This window comes from Camponotus vicinus, unplaced genomic scaffold (assembly GCF_025532165.1).
Source record: "Camponotus vicinus isolate PSW18456_S1 unplaced genomic scaffold, iyCamVici1.0 SCAF_6, whole genome shotgun sequence".
NCBI classification, from domain to species: Eukaryota; Metazoa; Arthropoda; class Insecta; order Hymenoptera; family Formicidae; genus Camponotus; species Camponotus vicinus.
The window spans coordinates 11,731,765-11,751,037 of record NW_028141978.1 but is presented as its reverse complement, the minus strand read 5'-3'; the positions used below and the strand labels follow the sequence as shown (position 1 = coordinate 11,751,037).

The following is a 19,273-nucleotide window of genomic DNA, read 5'->3' as shown; positions in this document are numbered from 1 at the left end:
AAATTTGAGAATTTTTATAATTTACAATATACATTCAAATGAAATTTTATATACTATATTATTACGAGAGTGTATCGGTAAGTTATTTTTGAGCAAGTTAATGAAAAAATGTAACTTATTAACGATAGACTATAATATTACAGTATTGTATATAAGAGAATATAATGAATAACTATTATTTTTTAGGTTTTGTTCACTCTTTCAAATTTATATGGTGGATATATGAATAAAACAACGGGAAATCTCTCAAATCGATCAAATCAGTAATCGTGTTTTTCTCATAATGAAGCAGATTTTTAAATTAAAATTAAGAAAGGTTTTCTCATAATGTCGAATAAAAATATTATAGAGGTAGCGTGCTCCAAGAATTATGCCATATCATTTATTATTAAATTAAAAATATTAATGGTACATTAATAAAACACATTCGTAAAGAATACTTTTTATAGGATTTAAAATATTAATAACATATGTTAATATAACGCACTAATTTGTTAATATTTATATACAAATATATTTAAATATTAATTATATGTACAATATTTTATAATATTAATTACACATATAATATTTTATTATATAAAACATTCGTAATTATTTTACATTACATTAAAATTGTAATCTATACTGTAATATTATCCACTATTAAATCAAGTATATATTACACATTAATATGATATTTATTATTATACAATTAATATACATATATTAATTTATGTGTATTAGCAAGTAATAATTAATGCAATACTAATATACATATATTGATATACATTATTAATATAATAAAAAACTTAAGAGATGTTAAAATAAATAAATATTAAGATGTAATTTTATAGTTATTGTGTTACTATATTAATAATTTAGAATTCAGCTTGTTTTTGTAATATTAACAAAACATATTAATCTACGTATTAAAAAATAACTTTCCCTCATTTGCATAATTAATAGTACAATTTAAATATCTCAGATTTGCAGAACGATAAGAAAATCTGTAATCATGCGTAAAGTATTCTTATAATACAAGCGCATCGAGTATCATTGCAGGATAATTAAAATCCTACCCAGTATAATTAAAACCCTAAGAAATTAAAACGTATTTTATTTTGCATATTACTCAGGGACATGATGTTGACAACACATGTCAAGATCAAAATCAGTTTTGGGGAAGTAAAGATGAATATTTATCAGAATTATTAATAAAATTATATCAGCAAAAAATCTAATTAGAAACGATAAATATTATTAACTCCAAGTAACAGTGGTTGCGGGAGGGGGGCCGAAGGCCCTCCCTTGCACCACCCGCGCGCGCTGTAATTTACTCATCGATTTTCATATTATTACTCAACATCATCCTCGATCATTGTTTTTTATTTTAACGTTCGATTTTTATTTTACTCAACATCATCATCGATTTTTATTTTACTCATCATCATCATCATCATCATCGATTTTTATTTTACTCATCATCATCATCATCATCATCATCATCGATTTTTATTTTACTCATCATCATCATCGATTTTTTGTTTTATTTAACGATATTTAATTTACTCATTGATTTTTATATTATTACTCAACATCATCCTCGATCATTGATTTTTATTTTAATGTTCGATTTTTATTTTACTCATCATCATCATCATCTATTTTTATTTTACTCATTATCACCATCATCATCATCATCCTCGATTTTTATTTTTCTCATCATCATCATCATCATAGATTTTTATTTTACTCATCATCATCATCATGTATTTTTATTTTACTCATCATCATCATCGATTTTTATTTTACTCATCATCATCATCGATTTTTATTTTATTTAACGATATTTAATTTACTCATCGATTTTTATATTATTACTCAACATCATTGATTTTTATTTTAATGATCAATTTTTATTTTACTCATCATCATCATCATCATCATCGATTTTTATTTTACTCATCATCATCAATATCGATTTTTATTTTATTCATTATCATCATCATCATCGATTTTTATTTTACTCATCATCATCACCATCATCGATTTTTATTTTACTAATCATCATCATCATCATCATCATCGATTTTTATTTTACTCATCATCATCATCATCATCATCGATAATTATTTTACTCATCATCATCATCATCATCATCGATTTTTATTTTACTCATCATCATCATCGATTTTTATTTTACTCATCATCATCATCATCATCATCATCATCATCGATTTTTATTTTACTCATCATCATCATCATCAATTTTTATTTTACTCCTCATCATCACCATCATCGATTTTTATTTTACTCATCATCATCACCATCATCGATTTTTATTTTACTCATCATCATCATCATCATCATCATCATCATCATCATCATCATCATCATCATCATCGATTCTTATTTTACGCATCATCATCATCATCATCCTCGATTTTTAATTTTCTCATCATCATCATCATCATCATCATCATCATCGATTTTTATTTTACTCATCATCATCATCACCATCATCGATTTTTATTTTACTCATCATTATCATCATCATCATCATCATCGATTTTTATTTTACTCATCATCATCATCATCATCATCATCGATTTTTATTTTACGCATCATCATCATCATCATCATCCTCGATTTTTATTTTACTCATCATCACCATCATCATCATCGATCTTTATTTTACTCATCATCATCATCATCGATCTTTATTTTACTCATCATCATCATCATCATCGATTTTTATTTTACTCATCATCATCATCATCATCGATTTTTATTTTACGCATCATCATCATCATCATCATCGATTTTTATTTTACTCATCATCATTATCATCATCATCATCATCGATTTTTATTTTACTGTATTAATACAATTTAAAAATATCACAAATGTATGTGTGTACACATACATTTGTGATATTTTTAAATTGTATTAAATTTTATTAAATTCTATATAAATTTTAATTGTATTAAATGTATTTGAAATTATTATTTTTTCATATAACAGCTAAAATGTTTATGGAAAAAATGCATATAACCTTTTTTGTAGAGTTTTTCAGCGGCTTTATTTTTTGCTTAAAATTTTTTTCTCAAATTAATATTTTCGGAGATAAAAAGCATTAAAATTGTGAAATTTTTTTGTTAATAACTTTTTAATAAACAACGACCGCCGGCTAAAACCTTCAGAATATTAATTATAGATATGACAATTATAGATAATTATAGATATGACAATTATAGATACCTTGACAACATATGTCAATGACACATTTGTGCAAAGGTGGTCCCTTTTTATGCATAATTACCTAATTGATCGCAAAGTTATTATACACAATCAATTTCTTTGTCTTTTAAATAGATACTTAATATTTTAAATTGCATAATTGTTTACACGTATTACTCTACATGATTTCTCAGAACTTTTTACAACAGTATGTGCTAACAATCTGTTACTTAAGTCGTCATGTCACCACTTTTTATCTTTAATTTTGTTGATCTAGGTACAATACTGCCATATAAATGACACTACTATACGATATATGACGTAGAATTAAACTTAGACCGAAGAGAACTAAACATACATATAATATTCCTTGATGACAAATAATTTAAATGTCGTGAGTTATTTATATTTTATGATGCTTCAGAAAAAAGAAACTTATTAAATAAATTTATAATTAACGCCGTTTTTGAAACGGACATCCGTAAATTGAACTCGGATTGAAATCGGATAGTATATAGCCACATACATTACTAGCGGTTCACGAATATACATATATCACTCTAATAGAAAGCTGTGACTTTTATATGACATTAAGTGAATTAAATTTGATAATTTCTATTATAAAGCATTAATTATTGCAAAATATTGTCATAAATTATAGAAAAAAATGGTTCATGATTATATAATTGGTTTTTTATTTAAAAATATCGCTATTTGCTTATATAGTAGGCGCAAATTAATTTGTGTGCATCAGTGCGCGCATGCGCGCGTGCGTGAGTGTGTAAATATTCGCACGAATGCGCGCGAGTGTATATATATGTTACATTTCTTTAAATATATGTAAGAAGAAGTATAGAGAAATATACATGTAGATGTGTATAAGAAAATTTGTACCATGTGCTTTATTATAAATCAAAGATTATATAGAATTTACAAAGATCATGAGTTTCAAACAATTAATAATATATATTTAAAATATTAATAATACATATTAAATTTATAACAACAATTTATTATATACATATAAAATTGTTATTATTTATATACAAATATTAAAGAATTATAATAATATGTTTTATAAATTTTTAATTTTAGATGTTATTTAAACATTACTAATATGCATTATTATATATTAAGAATTTGATTCAAGATAATGAAATTAATGAACATTGACAAATAAAGTTACAAATATCGAACAAATCAAATACAACTTAAAAAATAAATCAGAATACAGTTTAAATTAGATAATACATTTTTAGTACATTAATAATATAATGTCAAATATTGCAGATACTTTCTCATTTATATAATTAGAATTAATCATATAATACAACATAATTTAATTATAATATAACATAATTTAATTATAATTATATATATATATATATATATATATATATATATATATATATATATATATATATATATATAATATAATTATGAATATAATTTATATTTAATTTAATTATAATATAACATAATTTAATTATAATTATTTATATATTATAATTATAAATATAATTTACACTTTGCATTACTTCATGTTAATAAGGATATAAAAACATCAGTGCAAATATGAATTGCAGGATAAAATAAATCCTTGTAAATGCATTTAATTATATATTATTAATGCATATAAGCATGAATAATAAATCAATAACTATATATTATTAATGCATATAAGCATGAATAGTAAATCGATGACTATAAACATTATAAAAAGCTATTTATAAGAAAGATATATAGATGTATTCGCGTCATAATTGTTACTTTCATTATACGAGTATTATTGATATTTTACAAAATTCTGAAAGTAATCCTGTTGACTTTTGATTTCGAGAAAGCGTATTTTTATCTTGCTTTGAATATTTAAAATATATTGCTTAATACTTTCGACATCTTCGTTCTTTCTACTTAATTGGCTTGTCTAGAACAGATTATATCGATATTAATTATTAGTGAATAGCAACTATCAATTATCAATAAAAATTATATTAAATATTATCTCGTATATATATATATATATATATATATATATATATATATATATATATACATATATCTTGAATATTTTATTTATAATAATAATCTTAAATATAATTGGAATAAATAATAATAATTATAGATTATGAAAATTACATTCTTTTCTCAGAATCAAAATTTTAGTTACCCCCCAAAATTTTAGTTTTAGAAGAAAGAACGGGTTTATAAGATTGTAATCATTTTAAATCAATATATGTCGATTTCTACGCAGGTTTCGCATCTTTGTAAAAAATTTGTTAGCTATTGAATAAAGTGATACGAATTTTAAGAAATTTGTAAAGCTCTAAATGTGAAATATAAATTTAATATTTTCGAACTAGTAAGAGGAAGCGAAATGCGAATGATAGTGCCTCAGTTTCAGAAAATTAATTTTTCTTTCAAAATAAATCGTTGTACATGGAATACATTTGTTTCCTCGATGTGATACTAAATAATGAAGTAAATCTGAACTTAAGATTTTTATTAAAATAAATAATCCCTAATCCCTATAAAAAAGCGTAGATGAAAAAATATCGAGACGAAGTTGCTGAAACTAAAATGAAATCATACTCCTATTATACTACGTTCTATTACATTATGTGCATAGTGTTGCACCATATTTTACATAACAATTCTTATGTCTGCAAAGAATGTTTATAAGTAATATTTTGTAAGTAACTTTTGACAAATAAAAATTCACAGTATTTAGAATTAGCAATTTTAAATATAAAATTAGAAATTTATAAGAGCTATGGCTATCACAGAGAAAATATCATTATATTATAATATTATAATTGTTATATCTAGCATGCCATTTTTTGTATTAATTTTGTGTTAACCTATCATTATCACAGTTTTAGTTTAACAAATGACTCATGTAATATTAGAGTATGCTAATCACATTATCGTAATAACTCTCTCAATCATATTGAAAAAATATTTAAATTTATTTAACTAAGAACTATTTAACATCTCAAAGCTATAAATTCTCTTCTTAAAATTTATACAAATCCATTTTTATTAAGATAACTAAAATTAAGATAACTAAAATTTCCAAGCAAAGAAATTCTCTTTCTTTTTTGCTTTCGCTTGCTCCCATGTTCTTTCTCACTCTCTTATTCGGTAAAAATTATAACACACTACTAAAAAAAAATAGGGAACACTTTTTGCACCCTAAAAGTTGAGCTATTTTTAAACCGCTGAAATTCGTCGAAAAATTATCGTAGACAAAAAATATAAAAAAGTATTTTGAAACTTGAAGCTTCAACTTTAACGTACAGGTTAGTGATTTTTAAAAATTTTTTTATCTTTCTTAACCTGCGTTTTAAAAAAGGACACATTGTTTAGTTCCTTAAAATTATATATTTTTAACACGAAACTTGATAAAAAAATTTTTCTCGAGAAATTTAACTGAAATTTCATAAACTACAACATTTTGCCTGAAACGCTTTTTACCAAAACGCTTTTTTTTTAATTTTCCTACGGATTTTTTGACCGAGTAATACAATTTTGAAAATAAACCAGTATGTTTTAGATATAATGAAAAAATTTTTCAAGAAAAATTTTTTTATCGAACTGCAGTGTCAAAAATACGTTATTTTGATAAACAAATCAATTTCTTTCTTGAAAGCATAGAACAAGGAAGTTAAAAAATTAAAAAGCTAACGATAGCGCGTTAAAGATGAAATTTCAAGCTTCATAATTTTTTCTTTATTTTTGTCTACGACCATTTTTCGCCGAGTATCAACATCATATCTAAAAAATGCTGGTTTATTTTCAAAATCGTACTTATTATTTATATTACTCGGTCAAGAAAAGTCGGAGGAAAATTTTTAAAAAAGCTTTTCGCAGGGAAAAATGTTGTAATTTATAGAACTTGAGGTGAATTTCTCGAGAAAAATTTTTTTTAATGTTATATCATCTTATGTGGCGACTCCCGTGGCGACATCTAATAAATTCTCAGTTAAAGACTTTTTTCTTTTGTCGATCCTCCCTGATATTCGCATCTCTTTATCTTCGTGCACTCGTCATTACACAGTAATCACGCGAGTGTCGGGTCGTTTCGTTTTCCAATAAAGTATCGTAACAGAGTTTATTTAGCAAAGAGTATTTTACTTTATCCCTGACACAATTGTCCCAGCTCCACGACCCATTTTAAATCAAGAGTTAAGTTGCGTGTTAAAAATACATAATTTTAAGGAATTAAACAGTGTGTTCTTTTTTAAAACGCAAAATAAGGAAGATCAAAGAAATTTTAAAAACCACCTACTGCGCATTAAAGTTGAAACTTCAAGCTTCAAAGCTTTCAAGCTTGCTTTTCTAATTTTTTATCTACGATGATTTTTCGACGAGTTTCGGCGGTTTGAAAATAGCCCAATTTTTAGAGTACAAAAAGTATTCTCTATTTTTTTTTTTTTTTTTTGGAGAAGTGTATTTTAAAGCAGTATATTTTTGGAAATTAGATATAAAGATAATGGTATTCATAAAATTTACCTCTACTTTCAAATCTTTCCATTCCATATATGAAAACCATGCTATCTTCCTAAATTCACTTAATTCAAATTCTAATACATTCTTAAATATATTTGTTAGGAAGTCGTTTATCTAAAACAGATTATTTTGATGATATTGAACAACAATATTTAATGTTAAATTGATGTTGCATCATGGTTATTTATTTTACATATATATAAGCACATGCAATTTTTACCTCTTTGAGTTGATTCGTAGAATACACATGATTAATAATTACAGCAAATGTTGCATACTTGCTGACTTGTCTGTAACAGTAAAATAATAAATTTCTTGATACACACATAAATTATTGAATGATAGATATATATTTACGGAGAAAACTGTATTACTTAGGTTTTATATTCTCAAGATTTTGTAATATGAAATTGAGTACTGCAGAATTCCTTGCATGCTTCGCGATAGTAAAAAGATAATAATTAATATAATCTTGATCGGAAAAATCTTTTAAAAACATAATCGATGTTGTACTGTCATTTTTTATTAGATTTAAATAGTCTTTGATAAATTGTGAATCCTCGGGGCAAGACAGATATTTTAAAAATTTAGTTTTAAATTTTTCTTTTCCCAGACGATATACTCCCCACCAAGGAGAATCTTCATTGCTAAGAGAATAGTACAATACTTTTAAACCTTGACAGTATGTCCATTCTTTCCACCATGGCAAAAGCCTACGAGATTTAACAAGAAACAAATTCTAATATAAAAGTTTTGCACATATTAATCTTACATTTTGATCAAATAATTTAACAAATTATAATTTCATAACATAATCTAATAAATTTAAATTTTGAGCAAATAATGTAATAAACATTGCACATGTATCTACAAAACAATTAAATTAAAATAACCGACAATATATAAGAAAAATTACGTATTTGTTTCGGGATCTGCGAGATGTCGATTTAAGTTATGTCGGGCTTTTTCTATGCATCTGCGACCATCAAAATTACATGCCCATTTCGCAGCCTCCATTCTTAAACTCTTTGTAAGATCGTCTTCATTAGAAACTTCATCATATTCAAGTTTATCAAGCAAATTGTATAGTAAGTTTAGCATTTTCTCCTAAACATATAAATATATATATATATATATATATATATATATAAATATATATATATATATATATATATATATATATATATAGTTATATGTATTTATATTGTTACTTGATATAAATTTTATATTTTTCGATTCTTGCATTATATATTACTATATAGAAAGATATCTTGCGCAATTGTATTTTACATATTAAGAAGGTTTATATATTAAGAACATTCTGTCTTTGTAAACAGCTCTGAATTCTTTTTATAAAGATATCTATTATATAGCTATACTTATATATACGTATTTATACACAAATTTGAATTTTTCTTGCGTGCACATTCACACATCCTTAACACATGTTCATATCACAAAATAAACATACAGAAGTGCATACATGCATATATTGTAGACATGTAGACATAAATGTAGACATTATATCTATAATATAATTTAAAAACTTATTAACTGTGAGTATTAAACACACAGATAATTAATATATATGTTTCCTACTAACTTTCTATCTCAAAATTAATGATATGTAAATCGTCATTATAAATATCATGCTGTGATTAAAAATGATAACAATTTTCAAATTTTTCTCCCTTTTCCTCTCCAATTTTTTATAATATTAGTACATACACTATTCGAATATTAATTTACAAATATACTTATCTTTCATCCAAAATATGTATATTTAAAATACCTAATCAAATTTTTTCTAGCTACATATATTTTATTGTATGTATCTTTTTGGAAAGCACTTAATAATTATTGTTATAAATGTACACAATATTAATATGTGCAATAAATAATATGTTTTTAGTATGTTTAAGACATCACTATTGACATTGTTTATAATATGTGTTATTACCTTGATATTAAAATATATTGGTTCCTGAAATAGAAAGATATTGGACAGATATTCTAAAGCTTTGAACATAGGATACCATGCCACGTAGTCTGTTTCTCGTGATAGATATTTCGTAATATTCCAGAATACAGTGGAATTAAGTTGGTTTGTTATTATTAAGTGGAAAGCGTTGTCGATAATTTGGGCACGATTCAAAACATGCATTTTCCTATAATTTTTAGAATTTAGATAACTTGCAATTCTTCGCCAGTTCAAGATATCGTAATTGACTCGATAATATCCTGTAAAATAAATAAATTATATATATATTATATATATAATTATATATATATAATTCTTTCAAAGGGTTTATCAGTACAAGTATCTGTTTATACTTATGTACTTATATTGGGTTGGCCAATAAGTCCGTGCGGTTTTTTCCGACACGTCTTTACAAACACGGCAAAAATTATTGGAGATGGGCTGGGATATTCTACCGCATCCTCCATATTCTCCAGACCTTGCTCCTTCGGACTATCACATGTTTCGCTCCCTACAAAATTCCTTGAATGGACGGCGCTTTACTTTCGAAGAAGACATCAAACGGCACTTAAAACAGTTTTTCGACAAAAAAGACAAGAAGTTCTACGAGCGAGGAATTATGAAGATATGTGCGGTATATGGTAAGTATGCCGTGAAAGAACGTGTGTGCCAGAAATGGTTTGCAAAATTTCGTTCCGGAAATTTTTCTATCCAAGACGCACCACGCTCGGGCCGGCCAGTTGAGATTGATCAAGACAAAGTAAAGACGTTAATCAATACCAATAAACGCTATACGACGCGAGAGATTGCAGATGTTCACCAAATATCATTCCAAATATCATATTCATCATTTACATGTAAAAAAACCGCACGGATTTATTGGTCAACCTAATAATGTATAATAAATGTAATGTATATAATACATAATATAATGAATAATATTTTTAATAATGTAAATCTTTCTCTCCAATGTGTATGTATGATAAACACTATAAAATGTAATAAATTTATTGCAAACTTACCAGTTTGTTGTAGATTAAATACTATAAAGTTACCCAAATTCACAGAAAGCGACTCATGTAGGTAATCATCCACCATCTTATTTAAATATGTTTTGTATATCGTTACTTTTACCCGTCTGATAGGCTGATTATAATTTCGTATTATTATCACTACACAACAATATTTTCGTTTTGTTGGAGACTTAATTAGCTGCTTTATACGAAATAAATTGTCTGTAGACATTTGAATGGACGAAAGGTTCTCCATAACTTCACCAAAATAGTTAAAAGTTGGCTTGCTAAAGTTATAAAATTTATGCAAAATTTATTGATGTGTTAACGAAAGGTATTATAAGCAAATATATATATATATATATACATATATATATATATATATATATATATATATATATATGTATATAATTATCTTATATGTTTAATTTAATTAAATATATAATTAATTACATAATTAATCATATGATTTATAGTTTTTATATAAATTTGATGCTACAGTTTAAATTATAATTTAAAAGGAATGGCCAAACTTGATTACTTTTAAAAGATAAGTGTATATGTAAATTGAAAATATATCTTGAATATTTAATGACGTTGAAGGTAAAAAGAATTGTAAATGGTAATAATAAAGATAATAAAGTATGAAAGAAACGATGTAAGTTTAAATAAAAATAAAATTAATTTAATTTAAATAAAAATAGTAATTATAGTAGTATGGTGTATTACTTACTTGTCCTTTACATATATACGGATACTCTGCCAAAATATATCTTCAGTAATCATTTCTTGTAATATACGGAATACACTGGATACTATAATTATATAATTTACATCAGAATATGAATAAGATAATAGTTATAGTAAATAATAATTAATAATTATGGTAAAAGTGCATAAAACGTTACACATCACCGATTTTATCATCATTTGAATATGTTATAGAGGAAGTTGTCCTGAGTAATTCCGCGCAAAAAAGTAAATGAGAGGCGACATTGGTTTAAAAGATATAACAAGTTAAAGTTTGACAGTTTTAATATTTTTCTTAAGCAAACTGATATTAAACACATTAATTTGCAATTGACAATTACATATTTTTTCTTAAAAACAACTATGTTTTTTCTTTACACGAATTGATTCGTTATTTAGTACATAAAAGTATTAAGATAAGATAATCGAAAAATGAATATTTTACTGGATATTTTATAGCTCATGTAAAATTAAGTTATAACTTGAAAAGTACTCAATGAAAAAATACTTTATTATAGCGTTTTGAAAAACTCTCGAGGTAATCTACAAGAATATGTAATAAAAAAATAGAGATTTTCATGTAAAAAAGTATTAATGACCTTGACCTGACTTTGAAAAGGTCAAGTCCATATTTTCATCATGTGTACCCCTTCGAGCTATGCAACTTTCGTTCGAAAAATTTTTCAATAAAATCATTGGTTCGCGAAATAATCAACTGTATCACTTAAAAAGAAACATCCTGTATATATAATATATTTTATATATAATTTATATATACTACAGCTTCATTATGTATGTATATATGTGTGCATGTTTATAATGAAGAGATTATATATAAAATTAAAATTTTTATCAGTTATTCTATTTGTTTTTTAAGCATTTATTTTCAAAAATTTACTCATAATCAATTTTTATTTATATTATCATACCTTTAATGTAACGGTAATGTTCAAAAGAAATGTTGAATGATGTATTATAAAGTGATGTTTTATATTCAGTATCGAAATGAAGGGATTCCTGTTGAATTTGTACCACAAACAAGTACATCATCCGGGTACTTGGGAGAGTCTATAGAAAATAGTTTAAATGTATTTACTTAATTAATATTAGGTTTAACACACAATAGCAATATGCATTAGGGCTGTTACTTTCTTTGTGTATGTAAAAAAAATCTGTTACACTCTTATACTCTTAAAATATAGAATAAATAATTTAAAAATATAATATATTAATAACAAAAATGATTACTCGACATATAACTTTAAAATTAATATTTTTAGAATTATTAAAATATATTATGTAGCAAAATTATCTTATTACACAATTTCTATATGTATACATATATTATGTGGAATCTAAATGATAATTTTTCTTTTTTTTTATATAATAATTTAAAGTCGGACAAATGTAACATAGTGACTTTGACACACGCATACAAAATAAAAGAAACATAAAAATGTAAAAATATTTTAAATTGTATTATCTATATATGTTGCAGATTTACTTGAAAATTAGCATTTTTTAAAAACTCACTTTTCTTTGTAAATATAAAATCTTCGCCTAATATTCTGATTTATAAAAAAATTACACGCTATAATGGTAAATATTTACCTTTACACAGCCAGCCCCAAATGACTTGACCTTGACATATATTGTCAAGGTCACTGCACTGAGTAACATCCAAAAGGTTTTAGGCGTCGCTCGTTGTTTATTAAAAAGTTAAAAACAAAAGAAGCTTTATAAGATTCACAGAAATTATAAATAATTATTTATAAGATTCACAGAATTTTTGGACATCATGTTCAATAATAGACCTTTCGTATTAAAATTTATAAAGGAATAAACATATTGAAGAACATCTCAATTTTTTTGACCTTTGCATATATATCGATTATAATTGAGGATGACATTGTAAAAGAAACAATTTAAATTTATATAGAATTTAATACAATTTAATACAATTAAAAAATATTACAAATGTATGTGTACACACACACACACGGGGGGGGGGGTGCAAGGGGGGCCTTCGGCCCACCCTTCCGCAACCACCCTGCCGGTAGGGGACGCATTGCGAAGAGTTCAATCACAATGGATATATGCAGTATATTGTAAAGCGAGGTCACCTTGCCTACCGGCGGGGTGGTTGCGGGTGGAGGGGCCGAAGGACCCCCCTTGCACCCCCAGCGTGTGTGTGTGTGTATACATACATTTGTGATATTTTTCAATTGTATTAAATTGTATTAAATTCATACACTTCTCTTTGCATAGAAAGTTACAAATCTATGTGAAATTATGTAACAATTGACTTTTCTTTCGATAAATGTATTAATGAATTTATAAATTTCTTTTGTTTATAACTTTTTAATAAACAACGAGCAACGCCTAAAATTTTTTGGATGTTATTCAGGGCAGTGACCTTGACAATATATGTCAAGGTCGACTAATTTGGGGGTGACTGTGTAAAGGTAAATATTTACCATATATATATATATATATATATATATATATATATTTATATATATATATATATATGCTTAACGCAAACCTTGCTCACTTGCAAACAATATGAGATATATATATATATATATATTATATTGTTTGCTACTGAGCAAGTTCTGCGCTAAAGAATGCTTAAAATAACACCTGATTGGTGACATATAATCCAAGAAATGCGACAATAGCCTCATTTAACAAAGAGGATAACGGCCAAAGTGGATTTTCATAATAAAGACATTCCTGTACTACTTTATGGGCTATGAAGTTAGCAACTTTGATTTTAGTCGCAACAGAATCGACATTCTCAATGTAGGTAACATCTGCTTCTCTGAAAATTTAAGAAAATGTTTTATAGAAAGCTTATGACTGTTGAAAATATTTTGTGCTTCCAAATTTAATATAATTAAATAATTCTATAAATTAACATATTAAATATATATTAACGTTTTATAATGTCTGCGCGTATGAATGACTCATCACAAAATAATGCGATACCTACTTAATATATATGTAATGCTTCCAGTATATATATATATACAGGGTGTCCCATTTTAAGTGTCCACCCCAAATATCTCTCTCATTTTTTATTTTAGAGAAAAATGATTCAGACATGTTTTATATGGTTTCGAGGGGGCCATAAGATGGTATCATTGATTTGACCTTGAAGAGTCATTTGAAGGTCACGTGAAGGTCACTTCAATTTTTTTAAATGGAACACCCTATATATTTTTGCATATTCTTGTAGCTTATCTCGAGAGCTTTCCGAAACACTATAATTAAGTACCTTTTCGTTAAGTACTTTTTGAGTTATGAGGCTTGAAATAATTTCTTAATTTTACATAAACCGTAAAATATCTTGTAAAATATTCATTTTTCGATTATCTTACCTTAATACTTTTATGTACAAAATAATGAGAGGAATCAATTGATGTAAAGAAAACACATAGTTGTTTTTAAGAAAAAATATGGAATTGTTAATTGCAAATTACATATTTTTTCTTCAAAATTAAGAAATTATTTCAAGCGGTCTGACTGTAACATAATGGCGCCGCGCGCCGCCATTATGTTACAGTCAGACCGCCTTCGCCGTCGTGTACTTTTAGCCACGCACATTGGCCGATCTTCTTTAATTAATTTTTCGTTAATTATTGCGAATATCGCAAAATAGTATAGTACCTTCCTTCTTAATTTGAGCCAATCTACCTTCTTACTTCGTGAAGGTCAAAAATTGCTCGACACCCTGTATATACAGGGTGTTCCCGGGTTAAATGCTCAAACTTAAAATATAAATTTGGGACCTCAAAACAAGCAAAAATTTCTTCTAGAAGTTTACTCGCACACGCTTCGTTCAAGAGATATCGACTTGTTAAGTTACAGAACCATAGGAATGAATAATATCGAAATAATCTAGGTTTATCCTTTTTATTGCTTTACAGTAACCAAAATTTATAATTATTAAATATTTTGTTCAAAATGATAGCCTCCAGCTTGGAGACAAGCATTGCACCTATCGATCACAGAACGAGTGAATGACTGACATTGTACATCTGTAATTTCTTCGCACGCTTGTACTATCCTCCGTTTTAATGATTGAAGGTCATTAATAGGCACTTCACATACTTTTTGCTTGAGAGTACCCCATACAAAAAAATTTAAAGGCGTTAAATCCGGTGAACGCGGAGGCCAAGCTACAGGTCCAGCACGACCGATCCATTTTCCAGGAAAATGAACAGAAGCCTATGAATGACCTTCAATCTTCAAAACAAAGACAAAACAGAAATATTTCGGTATTATTCAGAGGAAATTTCGGTATTATACAGAGGAAATTTTTGCTTGTTTTGAGGTCCCAAATTTATATTTTAAGTTTGGCCATTTAACCCGGGAACACCCAGTATATATATATATATATAATTTTTTAAATTTTGATCGATAAGGAATATGAAAACTTGAATATAATACGTTATTTAATTTTATTTCAATTTTTAATTTATAATTTTTAATTTTGCGATTATAATATATATATATATATATATATATATATATATATATATATATATATATATAATATTTTAATATTGTTTATCGTATAAATTGATACAGATTAAAGATATAATAAATATTTAGATATGTTTCTCTCATTGTCCCACAATTTTATTTATTTTTTAAAATATATTCAAATAATATTTAAAAATAAACAAAAGATATATACATATATATATATATATATATATATATATATATATATATATATGTAGATAATTTTATATACCAAGAATTATTATCCTTTTTTCATCTTTCGAAATATATTAATGTTTTTTAATTATATAATTACCTATAAATAACAACGCCCAAATTTATGATGCTTTCGTTTTCCGGAAAATCCGGAATTGCCACGTGATTTATTTGCCAAGTTTTATTTAGGCGCTTCCATTTATCAAACAAGTATAGAGTTATATTTTGAACAATTTTGTGTGCAAATGCGCAGTGCATTCCACACCACATATCAACACTGACTATACTTTGACTTGGACCAGGCATAAAAGATATATTAGTCCGATTAGCCAAAAATATAAAATATTTAGGCATTACATACGTATGAAAATGTGTCATTGTCATGTTTTTATCATTTATTTCTATTTTTTGTATCGGCATATTTGATAAAACTCTATAATTTTGATGGTGTTTCATAATAATATTATGTGAAATGTAAATAGATTCGGGCAAATGTGGAATCATGTGTTGGATCCCAATAGTATCGACATATGTTGCCAACCTATCACACATTTAGAAATATGAATTAACCACATTTAGAAATATGAATTAATGATAATAAATTTTCGAAAATTACATAGAAATATTAAAAATTGAATAAAGAGAAGATGTACGGATGCAATTTATATATAAGAATAATATATATAGAAAATTATGGCATAGAGTTCTTTTTACTCTTTTGTTCTATATCTTGTATAACATTATGTAATCTAATAATTTTGATAGTATTTTGACATTAGTAAAACGTAATGGTCATGAAATGTTTACTTTAGAATATACAGGTACAAAATGAATAGTTAATATTTAATAGTTAATATTTTAGTATCAAAATTATAAATAATATATTTCAATAAAATTAAAATTATAAATTTCAATAAAATTAAAATAAAAAATAATTTCGTTCAATAAAATTAAAATAAATTTTATATTACACAATATTAGAATAATGACTTCTTTTAATTGATTTTAATTAATATATTGTGATTATTGACATTGATATATTATTTAACCATTCCATACATAATTTTATACATGTTAAAAAAACTTCATATTTTAGTGATAATTTGTTAATGTTAAATGAATCACATGTATATGTTTTTAGTTATTCGCATATTATAGCGAAAATAATTTCCGAATAGTACTATGTGTGCATGTTTAAATACATGAAACAACATAAATATAGCTTATATGTATACTTAATATTATATATTTATATTTAATTTTATATATAATTTATAAGTGTTTATAGGTTTATAAGTGTTTATGAAAATTGAGTAAGTGTTCATGATCTAATCAAAGTTTGTTAGTGACTTCTATGAAATATATATATATGAACAAAAATATTCATATAAATTTCATCACAAATAATTCATACGAAACTCATGTGTCTGGAAATGTTTTCGTTCCGAATTATTATAACTTTTATAACAATTTTTTAGATCTGTGTCATCAGCTATATTATAGATTAATTTTATGTTATAAACGCCTCGGTAATAGGCTTCATTAAATATTAATAATGATTTCCTAAAGTTTGGTATTAGTATAAAAATGAAATATTTGCCAAAATTTTGAATTTCAAATAAGCAAGTTCTATGAAAACATAAATCTTTCAGAATTGTATTATTTAGATTTTGAAAACAATTCAAAACACTACCGGAATATTTGAATTCATCCGACTGTTGATGATAAAATGTTGTATAAGACGTGCATTATTGCTGATTTAATTAAATTGATTTTTATTTGCAGTTTACATTCATTTTAATAATAATAATAATAATAATAAATTGCAAAATTTGTTACTAACAATAAGATCTTAAGTAATATATAATTAGGAACGAAAACTTTTCAGATAGGCACATGTTTATATAAATGTCTTTTCTTAGAAAACATTTTTTAATAAATAGAATGTTGTATCAGGATTGTGTCATCCTGTAATTACTACATATTTAATATTTTAACAGTTACTTACCATTGTCTTTCATTTCTTTTATAAAACTTTTTTAGGCCTATATCATCAGCTATATTATAATTTAATTGTATGATATAATCCCCCTTCGATAGATAATCCAGGAATACATATTCGATAATGTTCCTCCTATTATCATACCAAGCCGGTTCTCCCGGTTCATAAACAATCTTTTTTCCATCAATAGTAAATTTTATTGGATCATCAATCACTGTTGTATCAATAATACGTTTTATATCTAAATACAACTGTATTCTTCGAATTGATTGTGTTATCCTAATACTTATATTACAGTTGCCGACAAAAGCATCCTCTTTAACATATGATGTAAGAATGATATCATATTGTTTCGCTAATATATAGGATGATTGCCTGTATGTGCTTTCTTCGGATAGTTTAGTTATCCAGTAATCGTGTGAAAAGACCGATGCGATGATTATTAAACTGCTACATAATAATCGTTTTACAAACATGATTCTACTTTCTTAGATATCTGTGAAAACATTCTTATTGGAAAGAACAAACGGACAAATTAAATACAACGTTGTCTCTAGTAATAGTTTAATGGAAATAAAACAAACATATAGATGTACTTAATTTTAATTAACGACTTACTCTGTATATTGAGATATATCGCAAAATGTATGCAAATGTATGTCCTCTTATAAGAATTAGCTGCAATAAATCAATGTTTTATCCACTATCATCATTGTAACATGAAAAATATGTATGCGTAGTTATAATGTCTTATTATTTCGAGAAACTTCCAAAGACTAACAACACTTGGCCATATTACAATAAATGTGTATGTGATATGTAAACACACAACTTCTGAGGTCGTTAACAGACGTTTCGATCGAGAAATGGTATGTGATAGCAAAGCACGGTGCCGTTTTTCCCAATCCAAATTCGTGCTAGCGATCGAGCGCCATAAGATGGCAGAACCGTTTATTTCACGTTGGTCTAAAGCAAAAAAGGCTACCGTTACGTAGAATGCAAAAATATCTGTAAATATATATATTTGAATTCTTTTATACTATTTAAAAGTAGTATATTCCTTTA

At 25.6% G+C, this 19,273-nt stretch overlaps 1 protein-coding gene across 1 annotated transcript; it reads right to left on the bottom strand.

Annotated features, from left to right (window-relative positions):
- Positions 1–5,008: 5,008 nt before the first annotated feature.
- On the bottom strand, positions 5,009–18,886 carry LOC145972926 (aminopeptidase N-like). Its single transcript, XM_083101971.1, has 13 exons — positions 18,827–18,886; positions 18,215–18,717; positions 16,307–16,747; positions 14,122–14,302; positions 12,408–12,546; positions 11,462–11,543; positions 10,738–11,015; positions 9,695–9,975; positions 8,651–8,841; positions 8,109–8,447; positions 7,955–8,024; positions 7,738–7,848; positions 5,009–5,149 (listed from the first exon to the last, which is right to left on the bottom strand). The coding sequence occupies exons 2-13, from the start codon at positions 18,682–18,684 to the stop codon at positions 5,009–5,011; spliced, it is 2,724 nt and encodes a 907-aa protein (XP_082958097.1). The 5' UTR covers positions 18,685–18,717; positions 18,827–18,886.
- Positions 18,887–19,273: the final 387 nt, after the last annotated feature.

Coding starts and splice junctions, on each gene's coding strand:
- LOC145972926 (XM_083101971.1), bottom strand. CDS start 18,684: ATGTTTGTAAAACGATTATTATGTAGCAGTTTAATAATCATCGCATCG. Junction 16,748..18,214: donor AAAAGAAATGAAAGACAATG/GTAAGTAACTGT, acceptor AATGTGTGATAG/GTTGGCAACATATGTCGATA. Junction 7,849..7,954: donor CTACGAATCAACTCAAAGAG/GTAAAAATTGCA, acceptor AATCTGTTTTAG/ATAAACGACTTCCTAACAAA.